At 47.5% G+C, this 13,562-nt stretch overlaps 1 protein-coding gene across 3 annotated transcripts in view; it reads right to left on the bottom strand.

Moving 5' to 3' along the window:
* The window catches only part of AP3B2 (adaptor related protein complex 3 subunit beta 2), a 412,426-nt gene that overhangs the window by 206,276 nt on the left and 192,588 nt on the right, over positions 1–13,562 (bottom strand). For all 3 annotated transcript variants that reach the window (XM_086959194.1, XM_086959192.1, XM_086959193.1), the window contains exon 6: positions 12,353–12,419. In XM_086959194.1, coding sequence (XP_086815320.1) covers positions 12,353–12,419 — 67 coding nt within the window. The remainder of the gene's footprint in view (positions 1–12,352; positions 12,420–13,562) is intronic.

Here is a 13,562-nt window from a genome sequence, read left to right as displayed (position 1 = left end):
TTATTATTTTCCAAATCAAGCACTGGCAGAGGTCAAATTCTGCAAATAAAGTTACAGGTGGAAAGAGCTGACAGACTGGGATCTGTACCCAGATGAATAGGGCAGAGTAGCAGTGAGGTCACACACTGCAGTTTGTCCGACTGTGTAGTGAATACAAGAACCCACATTCTGCAGCCAGTGTAAAATAAAGAGAGAAGCATACAACCAAAACAATGGGGGAGACCAGACGAAAGGCAAGGCACTGTAATCATTATATCCACTGGCGACTAGCTATCTTTGAGACAGAGTGTAAGGGCCTGTGTGTGCTGGCCTCCTCTTCTGAAGTCTCAGGGACACAAAGACTTCTCCCTCAGGTCCCTTGAATTCTATTGCTTAGAGTTCTGACCTGTCAGGATGAGCCTATTCCAGTGTTGGGCCTCTGGAGGTTGTTCCTGCTTTTGGTAGATGGAAGCAACTTGAGAGAAGCAAGAAAACCTGTCTCTGACGCCATCATTGATGCCTCTGTGACTCCGCAACGTGTATCGAGGCCAGGGGCACCGCTCGAGGAGTGCACGATGCACCGCTCGGCCTACACTGCAGCTTCGATGCCCTTTGACGTCTGCAGTTATCTGCATTTCCTGACACCAGCGCTTGCACCGACTTGATCATCACCAGCGCCAGCGCCTGCATCCTGTTGTCGCGGCACCGATTACTGCTGAGGGTAACCCCACGAACTTACCGACTCACACGGTCATCGGAACTGGCGCCTAACCGCTGAAGCAACTGACTTCCCCTGTCCTAGACTCAACACATCGCCTCCTTGCAGTCACAATACCTCTGCTCCCCTGTGGCAGCCAGGGAGCCAGACTCAACATCAGCACCGACGCCTCACCTCCCTGGTACTGTGCATCGTCATAGACTTTATAATCCAAATGTAATGTTTGTTTGGGTGTCCGTGTGACTCCATGCCCGACGCCGCACACCTCGCAGTCGGCGCTGTGCTATGGATTTATTGAGCACACTTACTTTACATATTGACTTTGGGATAAACCTGTCTGCTCGTGCCAAGTTACCAAGGGGGTGAGCAGGGGTTATCTAAAGTGAGTATCCCCCTTAGCCTGACTTGAAGCAAGGGTACCTGTAGGAAGCTGGGTCTCTGTTGCAGTAACCCCCCTGCCCCACATTTTTTGCCAAACTACTGATGCACTTTGACTTGATGTGCCCTGATTTCCTGCCAATCAGGTTCCCAGGGACTATGTTCTTTCCCAAAAGTGTACCTTGTACCCCCAATTGGCACCTCTCTGGCCACATGTCAGTCCCTTGTAAAATTTACCATATTTCAAGGGCCCTGTGGCCAGGGAAAGCCTCTAAAGGCTGCAGTACTTATTTTGCCACCCTTAGATGCCCTGTACCTTTACACATGCACACACAGTGCAATTGCAGGAAGCGTGTTTTGGTGCAGAACAAAGGGAAGAGTCGACATGGCACATCCCTGTGTGCCATGCCTACAACCCACTGCCCTGGCATAGATCAGCCACCCCTCTAGCTGGGTGCACTATACCAGTAGTAAGGGTACAGGTGCATGAGCCCTCGTACCCCTAACGAGTCTAGACCAATTCTTAAACATTGTAAGTGCAGTAATGCCATTAAGAATATATGGTGCTGGGAGTTAGTCATTACATTAAACCCACACTGATGCTAATGTGGAATTTCATGAAAAATGCACTTAGAGGGCATCTTAGAGATGCCCCCAGAAAAACGACCAGCCCTATGTTGGGTTCCCTGACTGTTACACAGCAGCCAGCCACCACAAGACATGTTTCTTGACCATCGGGTGGGAGCCTTCCCTCCCTAAGCCCAGAAACAAAGCCTTGCCAGGGTGGAGGTGGTCACACTTCCATCCAGGGCAGGAAGAGCCATCTGTGGCAGGGGAGCATCAAAAGCCCTGCTGCCTTTGTAACGCGACCCCCAGCCTCTCTCCCTGTCTCCCCTCCTTTTCGGTGGGAAGACAGGCAGGAAAATATTAGCACAGCCCAGAAGGTGTGCCCACCTCTACCAACCCCACCCCTCAGGTGGGAAAGCGAGGTGAAGCCCACTTTTCAAGGCCCGCCATCTTGCAGATGGCAGGCACTCTCCAAATAGGAGTAGGGATTATTCCCACGCCCCCAAGTGGGGTGAGCACACCAAGGGTGTAATCACCCTAATGTCAGTAGCCCATTGGCTACTGACCTAGAGTTCCCTAAAACGCCCCTTAAAAAATGTATTTAGGGGGCAGCCCAATACCAAGAAGGGAGATTCCCGCAACCTACGAATAAGAAGGTCAAAAGAAAGAGGCCCAGCAGAGGAGAATGCAGAGAACTGTCTTGGCCCCAGCCGTACAGGCCTGTCTGCAGTTACCAGAGATCCTGTGCCAAAAGTCGCCTTGTCCTGTTCGTGAGCAGTACAAAAGGGGGTGGTAATGGTTGGAGCATCTGAACCAATCAAACACTCACACCCAGTCAAAAGATCTGGGTTTAATCCATCACCGTTCTTTAGCCCACTCTGCCACCCCAGTTCAGACATGGCTATATGCAAATCAGTCTGACCCTGTGCCTCATGGGAACAGTCCAGCCCAAACTGCCAAGCCATGCCTTCCCTGGACCGGAAACAAGCTTCTGAGGACCGGTTTCTGGCATTCCAGCGGTCTTCAGCCCGGCTTGCTTGAATCCAGTGGCAAAGTGAGCAGTGGGACTCACGTCTGAGCATACCCTGCCACACTTATGGCGGCCAAAAGCGGTACAAAAGGGGGTGGTAAAGGTTGGAGCATCTGAACCAATCAAACACTCACACCCAGTCAAAAGATCTGGGTTTAATCCATCACCGTTCTTTAGCCCACTCTGCTACCCCAGGTCAGACATGGCTATATGCAAATCAGTCTGACCCTGTGCCTCATGGGAACAGTCCAGCCCGAACTGCCAAGCCATGCCTTCCCTGGACCGGAAACAAGCGTCTGAGGACCGGTTTCTGGCATTCCAGCCGTGTTCGTGAGCAGCCACCAACTGGAGGCCCCCTATTGGATAACATTGGACCTCAACACTCTACATTCAGCCGCCCTAGTGCCGCTTAGGGTGTTCTGAGAGTGCATCCTCGACCCTGGGTAACCCTGGTTCTAACCCCAGAATACAAACTCCCACAAATAAATACTTACCTGCAAACTGTTAACTTCATTTCCTTCCATAGGATTGCATTGGCTGATTTTTCTTAAAAATTATTTTAAGTGTGGAGTTGGTTTGTATGAAACATTGAAAAACTGCAAATGTATTAAAAGTGAATTACTTACCTTTAGTCTAAGAAATGTCTCAGTGTGATATCTAGGCATATCACAATCTAAACAGTAACATTCACAGTAATATGTAAAGTAATTGAAAAGTAATTTCAAACTGTTGACTTACCTGTAATTCAAACAAATGCATTTGAAACTGAATTCAACTGTAAATCACTGCATAGGATTTTGCTGGCTTGGTTCTAGAAATAAAATAACTAAATAATATTTTTGATGCAAACAAATTGGTCTGAGTTCAGTCTTTGAGTGTGTGACATCATTTCTTGCCTGAGTGTGTACAACAAATGCTTAACGATACCCTCTGATAAAGCATTACTGCTCGCCCACACCACCACAAATAGAGAGTAAGGTGCTACCTACTTTCATCTCTGCCTACCTTTGGGGTTCCACTGGGCTCTGTGCACACTATACCTCATTTTGGTAGAGTATATACAGAGCCAGCTTCCTACAGTCCCTACTTGGACAGAGGTGCATTCCTCTGCCAATTAGAGCCCCCCCCCCATTTTTACCATGAGCAGTAGGTACCTATAATGCAACTGCAAGATCAGTATGTGAACAAACATGTCCTGCAAGTGGAGGGACACCAACCAGTCTTTCGCCTTTTGCGCCGAAAGGCAGTGAGATAGGGACAGCACCTTGATCATGTCCTCGCACAATTCAAGAGCCAGATGTCTAGGATTGGTCGCAGACTGCCATCCTTCTTGGTGACCGGGATGTACCAGGAACACACCCCTGCCCCGTTCCTTCTATGGGACTAATTCCACTGCTCCCTACTGCAGCAAGGCCACCACTTCATGCGGCAGCATCCGCAAGTGATCCTCAGACTGAAGGGACTGAGACTGAAGGGCCTAGGAAGGAGTTTGTTGGAAGGGTAGGGAATACCCTCTTAGCCATTAGTCTAAAGTTATGGACATCCAGGCTGCAAAAAGGAAGACCTATTCTCTTCAAATAGCCACAAATTACTCCTTCTAAGCTAAAACAGATTTATGGGTGGTGCAGGGGAGAACAAGGAGTAAGAGGAGAGTTGCAGGGCTTTATGAACTTTTCTTTTGCCTGTGCTCTTATACAGTTGAAAAAGATTTGGCTTTTGGGAAGGGTGGGAGGGCTGTCACCGTCAAAAGGTGAACACCTTAGAGAGGTTATGAAATTTTCAATACTGCCTATGATCCCAGGCTTAAGATTGAAAATCCAATAATCGAGCGGTTGCTCTACCAGCCTTGAACCTCTCTAAGGCTGAATCAGCTTGGTCTCCTAACCTGTGTGTCCCATCAAAAGGTATATCCTTTAGAGTCACCTTTACATCAGCAAAAAACACAGTCAACCTAAGCTATGAATGCCTTTTCATGACTACTGAAGAACCCAAGACCCTAGCTATCTAGGCCTGCCATTATGAAGCATCTTGGCTTCTTTCACTACCTCTGCAGAGTAGTCCTTAAGGTGGTCTGGTAGATTTGGTACCACTAGGACCGCCATGTTCCACTAAGCATGGGCACGTATGGCAAGCAGCATTCATCATTATTAGAGCTAAACTAAGTGCTGAGAATCGTATGTAGGCTCCTGCTTCCAAGGTTTTCTACTCTCTATCAGGTAGAGACATTGGGAAAGTATACAGGTTTTGCTTTGTATTAGGGGTGTCTTTCATAGATTCACATGCTTGAATAAGAATAGAAAGCAGTAAAGTAATATACGAGTCATAAAAGGCATTTCAAAACCAAGTAAGTACAACTACAATATGAGTTATATAGCATACATTTAGACATATGGCAAAACCTTTTATGACAGGAGGCGGGAAGCAACAGAGGCTCACCTTCGTTAAAAAGATTTCGCAACACAGCTTGGCCCACAGCAGCATCTGCAGCGTCCGCTGACTCCAGACAGTAGTGCCTCGTAAACGTGTTTCTGCTCGACCACGTTGCAGCTCTGCAGATCTGGCGCAGAGGCACTCCGGCAAAGAGGGCGGTAGATGATGCCACAGCCTTTGTCGAGTGTGCTCGCACCGGAGCAGAGAGAGGCTTTCCGGCCCAGCAATGGCAGAAAGAAATGGCAGAAGAAATCCATCTAGTAATAGATCGTTTAGTGACTGCCTGTCCCTTACAAACTCAGCCATAGGCTACAAAGAGCTGGTCTGATTTCCGAAAAGGAGCGGTGCGCTGGATGTAGAATTTCAGGCAACGTTGTAAATCCAAGGAATGGAGAGAACGCTCAGCAGGAGACTGAGGGTTGGGGAAGAAAGTTCTGAGAATGACAGGCTCATTCAGATGGAAATCCAAAGGATCTTTGGGAATGAATTTCGGATTTGTCCGTAAAGTCACAGTGTCTTTAGAGAATTGAAGAGTTGTATTGTGAATGCTTGGATGTCACTTACTCGCCTTGATGACGTAAGCGCGAGTAGAAGAGCCACCTTCCATGTGAGGAATTTTAAGTCCGCTGAATGGATGGGCTCAAAGGAGGTAGGAGGAGCTGAGATAAAACCAGATTCAGGCGCCAAGAAGGCGGCGGACGACATATGGGTGGATACATTAAAAAAAGCCTCTGAAGAACTGTTGAATGATCCGAGAGGAATACAGAGAGGTGGTGCCATCATGCCGAAAGTGGGAAATCGCTGCCAGAAAGACTTTAAGAGTGGAATGAGAAAGTCCTGACTTTGCTAGAGATAAGAAAAAAGGTAGGAATTGCTCCGGCTTGGCGTGCAGTGGATCAAGAGCTTCCTTGCGACACCAGACACAAAAACGCTTCCATTTCAAATGATATGTTTTGATGGTGAAAGGAGCACGTGCATGAGCCAGCACCTTCTTGCACTCCGGAGTGATATTCAGACCTGCAAACTCATTGTGTTCAGGTTCCAAGCATGTAGTTGGAGATATGCCGGATCTGGATGGCAAATCCGCCCCTCGTTCATGGTGAGCAGGTGAGGCAGAGGGCGAAGAGGTATCGGATCGGACTGAGACAACACGGGCGAATTGGCCACCCGGGCGTAATCAGTAGGACATGGCATGGTTGAAGCTTCATCCTGTGCAGCAGGCGCGGAACGAGAGGGAGCGGGGGAAAAGCGTAGACGAATTCGCTCTACCAATTTATCGAAAACGCATTCCCGCTCGAATCTCTGTGGGGATGCCTACTTGCAAAGCGTAGGCATTTGCGGTTGGTTGGGGTCGCAAACAGATCCATCTGTGGATAACCCCACTGGCGAAAGATGTAATCCAGAGTGGATTGGTGGAGTTCCCACTCGTGATTGTCCGCCAGAGACCTGCTGAGACAGTCGGCAAGAGTGTTGGAGACGCCCGGCACGGGAACTGCAGTCAGGTGAACTGGTGTTGAATCGCCCAATTTCAGATTTCTTGTGCCAGCTTGGAAAGCAGAAGAGACCTCGTACCGCCGTGCTTGTTGAGGTAGTGCATGCTGGTGGTGTTGTCTGTCAGCACCAGCAGCGAGTGGCTTTCCACCAGCATCCGGAAAGATTTCAGGGCAAGGAAGATGGCCAATAGTTCTAGACGATTGATATGCCATGTGTGTTGAGATGCAGTCCATTTGCCCTTGACTGACAGTCCATTGAGGTGTGCCCCCCAACCCTCCAAGGAAGCATCCGTTGTGAGGGTAAGCGTAGGAGTTGTTTCCCGGAAGGGCCGACCTGCGGCGATATTTGAAAGGTGAGCCCACCATTCCAAAGCTGTTTGAATGCGGGGGTCAGGTAGAGTTTGCCATTGAACGACCCCGAGACTTGCTTCCATTGTTTGTCCACTTCCTCCTGTATGACTCTGATGTGGAGTCTGCAGTGCGGAATCAGATGAATGCAAGAGGAGGCCATGCCCAGAAAAGATTTCAAGATCCGGACAGAAACTGACTTTTTTGATTTTAACAAAGCGACCATCTTGAGTATGCGGAGTTGTCGCTCCTGTGATACAAACACCTATGCCAGACGAGAATCGACTAAGGCTCCTAGAAAGATTCTCTGTTGTGAGGGTCGAAGATGAGACTTTTCCTGATTGACAGAAAGGCCCAAAGTGCGGAAAAGTGACAGGCAAGTTTGAGTATGCTGTATTACTGTTCGACGTGTCTGTGCTTTTATTAGACAATCGTCCAGATAAGGGTAAAATTGAATGCCTTGTAGGCGAAGGAAAGCTACGACCGGAGCCATGATTTTTGTGAAGACTCTCGGCGCTGATTGAAGGCCGAAAGGCAGTATTTTGAACTGGAAGTGCTTCGATCCGACAGTGAAGCGAAGATATTTCCTGTGTTTGTGATGTATTGGCACATGAAAATATGCGTCTTGGAGGTCGATAGTGGAGAGGAACTCTCCGGGGTTGAGGTATTGTAAAATTTCCAGTAGAGTCAACATTCGGAAAGTTTGTGATTTGATGAATTTGTTGAGGGCTCGTAAGTCCAGAATGGGGGGCCACTCTCCTGACTTTTTCTTGATTAAAAAGAAGCAAGAATAAAAGCCCCTGCCCTGTTGTGCTCGAGGAGCCACTTTGACAGCCCCTTTTTGTCTCATGATCTTGACTTGAGCCAACAGATCTTTTAAATGAGGTGGTGGAGGACCGGAAGGTGGACGGGTGGGTGGAAATTTTGTAAACTCGGAACATGTCCTTTCGAGATGACGTCTAGGACCCAACGATCCGAGGTGATAAGAGACCAATTTAAGAAGTTGTGGGAGATTCGACCTCCAATCTTCAGAGTCGGAGCACACTTGTTGCTGGGGAAGTCACTGCTTTTTGGAGGTGTTTCCCCCCCTGTAATTATTCTTTCTCCGATAGGGTCTTGAATCGGCTTGACGATTTTGGGATTGGTAGCTGTATCTTTGCTTGTTGTCGGCATAGGAGCGATATTGGGAGGAGCCACGAAAATTCAAAGAACTGCCTCTGCCACGCGGTCCTCGAAAAGGCCGCTTCCTGTACTGAAGGTTCCCTAAGGCACGAGTTGTATCTGTGTCCTTCTTAATGGCTTCCAGAGCCTCGTCGACATGCTTGCCAATCAGGGAATCACCATCGTATGGCAAGTCAAGAATTCTCACCTGCACCTCAGGGCGAAAAGCCGTAGATTTGAGCCAGCCCTGGCGTCGTAAAACAGCAGCTCCAGCAAGCTGTCTGAACCCTGTCGAAGAGATGTCAACAGCGCAGTCAATAATCTCAGAAGAGATTTTCTCTCCTTCTTGACCTATCGTCCGGGCCTCGGTTCGAACAGAATCCGGGAGCTGTTCAGTCAGGGCTGCGATTTCAGACCACATCTGGCGGTCATATCTTCCAAGAATGGCCAGGGAGTTGGCCGCTCTGACCGTTGTGGCAGCAATGGTGGTGAATTTTTTGGGGATGGAGTAATCGGCGCCCTTTCTGGTCCGGAGGAGAGGTCAATGGAGTGGCTGGATTTCTCAAACGTTTCTGGGCAGCCTGCGTTATGACGGAATCCGCCTTAGGGTGTGAAACAAGGCATGCTGGAGAGTCTGCAGGCGTCTTGTATTTTTTGGCCAGACGTGACGAGACAGCAGGGATGGAATTTGGTCGTGCCATAAGTTTGAGACCTTCCTCCCAAATAAAATCAATAATTGGGATGGGATGGGTGTGCTTGAGGGTTGATCTTTGAAATCATAGAGGAAGCAATCAGTTTGCTGCATCTTCAGGGTTAAATGGAAACGTTTGGCAGCAGGTACCATTAGATTATGAAAGCTTCCAATGTCCACCGGCGGGGAAGGCAAAGGCGATGTCGGTGGCGTAGATGGTGTTTGTGCTCTATAATCATCCCAATCTGTGAGGACCTTATCTACCTCCTGATCAGTGTCCTGGTTCACATCTGCATCATCATCAGTATCCTGCTGTGGACGGACCGGCGAACGCGGTGTCTCTGTATGGACGGATGCTGGCGGTACATATAGAGGAGTTGGAGAAATAGGCGCAGAAGGAGGGAATCTGCGATTCTAATCGTCCAACATATGCTGCAAGTTGGACACCAATGAGGATGGTATCTGAATCATTTGTTCCTCAGAAGGAGCAGCATAGCGAGCCTCATGAACAGCAAAGAGAGCACACCCCTCCTCCTCGTAATCTTCATCATCTTCATGGCACTTTATATTGAGTTCGGATGGACTGGACGCCTGGCGAAAGACATCATTTACATAGGAAGCGTCATCAGAATCATCTCCTGCCGATTCAAATAATTGCGTCCGAAGAGTAGAAACATCAGTTATAGGACTCAGTGGAACTGGGCGTTTGAACACTGAAGCTGTGACTACTGTGAAAGTAGTTGCAGTGGCAAAATGAATGGTGTGCCGTCGACGATCCCGTCGACGAGGCAGTAGATTCCTTTGTTTTCCACGACGTAGTCTTGCATGCCGTCGATGGAGCCGTCGACGAGAAAGAAGACGTCAACATGGATTTCGGCGTCAACGAGGCAGTTGTCGACGAATCTGGAATCGTCAGCGTAGACGGCACCGTCAACGAAGATCTGGTCGTCGACGAGGTCTTGGCCATCGACAAGGTCTTGGCCGTCGACGAGGATGTGACCGTCGACGAAGGTGTGGCCGTTGACGATGGGCGCGTTGACTAGGTCCTTGTCGACGAAAACTTCTTAGCCACAGGCGTCGACGAGGCGGGTTTAACGGCCGTCGACGATATCTTGAGAATAGATGAAATAGGCCTCACCTCTGGAAGCGTTGACGACGAGGTAGACGTCGAAGTCCTCATAGACATAGAACACGTTGTCGTCAACGTCGGAACAGTGGTGTCGACGGATGACGGACGCGTCGACGGTCCCGTCGACGAGTTGGCGCTCATTTTAGATGACGAGGGCACAGCTTGGGATTGCGACGCCAGAGAACTAGGTTCCGTAGGCGTGGAGGCAGGCAAATCCCGTGGGGAGACAGATTTAGAAGCGTCGACGAGCCTCTTTCTCTGCAGGAAAGGAGAAGGCACCTCAGTCTCTGACCCACGCTTAAGAGAGGCTTTAGAGTGGAAAGAAGACACGCTTTCCATGTCAGAAACAGGATCTTCTGAAGTCTTCAACTTCTGTAGCCACAGAAGGAGACGGGCCTCTCTATCTTTTATATTCTTTGAGGAGAAGGTCCTGCAAAACTTGCAGTTTTTAACTTCATGGTCCGGGTAAAGACAGTAAATACACTTACTGTGAGGATCTTCATGAAAAAGGCGAAGCTTTCCACAGGATGAACAAGGTCTAAATAACGATTTCTTAGTAGAAGACATCTTGAGAGTAAAATAAGCAAAAGAGTTGAAGAAACTGAGCAGAGCACGACGTGCCGTAGAAAATCTGAGGGTTTGAGCTTCTGAGGAGAAGGTTCTAGAGGGTGCTGTAGCCGGATTGGCTGGAATGTGGACTATTATAATGACTATGATATGTTACTAAAGTGAATTCTCCCTTTAAGGCTTCTATGGGCCTTCTTTCAGTTCTATGGTACTTTTAACTTTACGTTGTATATATATATATTTTATATGTATTACATTTCTTATGTATATGTATAATTATATATAATTTTTCTATATGTATATATATTTATATATATATATTTTACTACTATTTTATGTACTGTGTGACTCCCACTTCGACGACGGGGAATATTCAAGCATGTGAATCTATGAAAGACACCCCTAATACTGGAGAAAGAAAGCTACTACCAAGTGAGCCGTCTCTGAGGGACACTCTATTTTCAACACAAGGGATGAGTCCAGCCTACTAGCATTTTGCAATGGCAGGTAATCTGCAGTCTGAGGATGGAGGGGCAGCAACCTGGTCACCTCACCTCTTTCATTGTCATCATGAGACACCCCTACAAACATAAGAATGTTTTCTGAGTCAGAAGCAAAGATGACACCAGGGATCGCACAGTAATTCTGGTGTGAGGAGAGCTCAGGCTGAGACTTTCCTCTATAACTGGCTTTTTCAGGTATCTTTTGGCCTTTCCTCCTAGACTTCCTCGGGATTGTTTGGTTTTTTGATGGCCACGTCTGTGGAGGCTCTACCTCAAAAGGTTGTGGCAGTGGCAATAGTAGCAGCAGCTATGTTGGTACAGTTTGAGTGGCCACTCGCTAGGGCCTTGCTGGGGTGGCTCCAGCCGATACTGGATGCTTTACCTGAAGGGGAAACTTTTGGGTTTAATGGCACAGAAGGCAGCCCACCATCAGAAACTCACACCAAGCCCCAAACTGACCTATGGTATCAGGAGATGCATTCAAATAGAACTCAGCAGGACTGAGTAACTCCATCATGGTGTGGAGGAATGAGACAGACGAGCTCCATATGCCAAACATTTTGGATAGGCTGTAGGCCCAGACAAGATCTGTGGCAAGAATAGGAGTCAGTGGCATTGCTAGAGTGGACTTCTTGGACGGAGTAATGTCAATGAGGTATGACTGCAAGCAGAACTCAACTGGGGTGGAGTTCATTGAGGTGACCTACCTTGAGTTACATAGAGAGGTCATTGTTATTCTGCATATTTTGTGTTGCTTCTTCTGTTTAAATGATTTAGATGATGGTGAGAAATGTGCCTTCGAGCACGATCGAAATCGAGGCTTATGCTCTTCGGGCGTGCACATTATAAAGCTTGGCCTCACAATCTCTTTTATGTCCTTGGAGAACATCAGGTTGCAATTGCTGCACAACTTCAATTTGTGCTTCTGCCCCAGGAACCACAAACAGACCTAGGTGGGGGGAGAACCGGAAGAGTTTGAATCTTGATTTTTTGGAGGGGGAACAGCCCTACAGACTGTACAGAAGAACGATTTGTTTTTGAGAAAAATGCTAAAAAGAAACATGAATCATAACGGAAAGCAGCTCAGCAAAGGGTGTGGAAGAAAGGAAATTGACATTGGTGTACAAGAGTGGCACTGTATAGCATCAGTGACGTTAAAGCTATACCAAATTGAACCAGCGCCACCTAGCAGTAGTGGGTAGCTCTGAAAAGTTTTCTTTTCCTGTTTGGTGCCGAGGGATATTAAAAAATTGAAGCAACTGCGGGTAGAAGTAAACATCAGAAATAAAATGACTAAACATTGTCTTGCATCACTCATCTGATCACATGGGTATGAACACACAGCTTTATGTGCTTACCGTAGTTTTATCTGCCAAAAGCTTCTCAATCACCTCAATCAGCTGATCTTTTTGGTCCGAGTCTAAACTGCAACAGAAAAGGACTATCAGAACAGAAAATGATAGTCTGCTGATGGTGTGCAGGATTGCGCATGAAAAATGGACCGCAGCCGAGGCAAATTCAATATCAGTCTAGGTAATAACACTGTAGTACAACATGATCATCATCTACAGCAACTGTACTAGAGAGGGATTGTCATTTACAGAGTGACACTAAACCAGGGCATATTTATCATCAACAGTATCTCTCCTAAAAATTTATATACTGTAGGAAACGGTTTTCGTTGTACTACACCCCCACTATTTGCATGGTATTTGATGCAACTTTGATTGAACTGTACTGGGTACCTGCTATTCAGGTCCCCAGCACCAGTATTATTTCCCTAGAAACTGTACAATTGTTTTCTCCCAATTAGAAAAACCTTTAGTACCTTTTGGAAGTCCCTAGTAAATGGTACCCTGACGCCTAGGGCCTAAGGTACTAAAGAGGGGTCCTTAGGGCAGCAGCGTGAATTGTGCCACTCTAAGGGACCCCTCACCAAGCATATACAAGACTGCAATTGCAGACTGCGTGTGTTGGTGTAGACAAAAGTGAAAACACAACATGTCACACATCCCTGTATGCCATGTCCTTAACAATGCATGTAATATTTGCAAGTCACACTTATGGCAGGCTTAACTGTTCTAAGGCAGGGTGGTGAAAATTACATGTGAGGACATACCTGCATGGTCAATCCCATTACTGTGTACCAACAAAAAAAGAGGCAGGGAGAGTCAGGACACCCTCTTAGTCCCCGGTTATAGTAAGCCAACAAAAGAAGAGAGGTCAGTGGTATGACAGCAACCACATGAAGGAGCAGAAAATAGGAGAATAGATATTACCTGACCCAACCTAGGTAGGTAAGAAAGCCCTCACACACCGACCTAGTCGGTGTCATGCTTCATCATCGGGCCCCACCAAAAAGGTTGAGTGCCTTTTTGGTGTGCTGCGACGCCAGATTTACTGCGGAGCGGGTTTCGTGAAATAGGCGTGCAGTGAGAATACTTTAAAAGTGTCTAAAGAGTATCAAAAAATACTTTAAGTCCTATTATTGCCAGTTCAAATGATCAGGGTAGCCGTTGTAAAATGTGCTGGACACTGGTGAAAATAAATTCCCCAGTTACATGATGG

Source organism: Lissotriton vulgaris, chromosome 2_2 (assembly GCF_964263255.1).
Source record: "Lissotriton vulgaris chromosome 2_2, aLisVul1.2, whole genome shotgun sequence".
Classification (NCBI taxonomy): Eukaryota; Metazoa; Chordata; class Amphibia; order Caudata; family Salamandridae; genus Lissotriton; species Lissotriton vulgaris.
The sequence above is the reverse complement of the archived record's forward strand: the minus strand, read 5'-3'. Positions and strand labels throughout refer to the sequence as shown.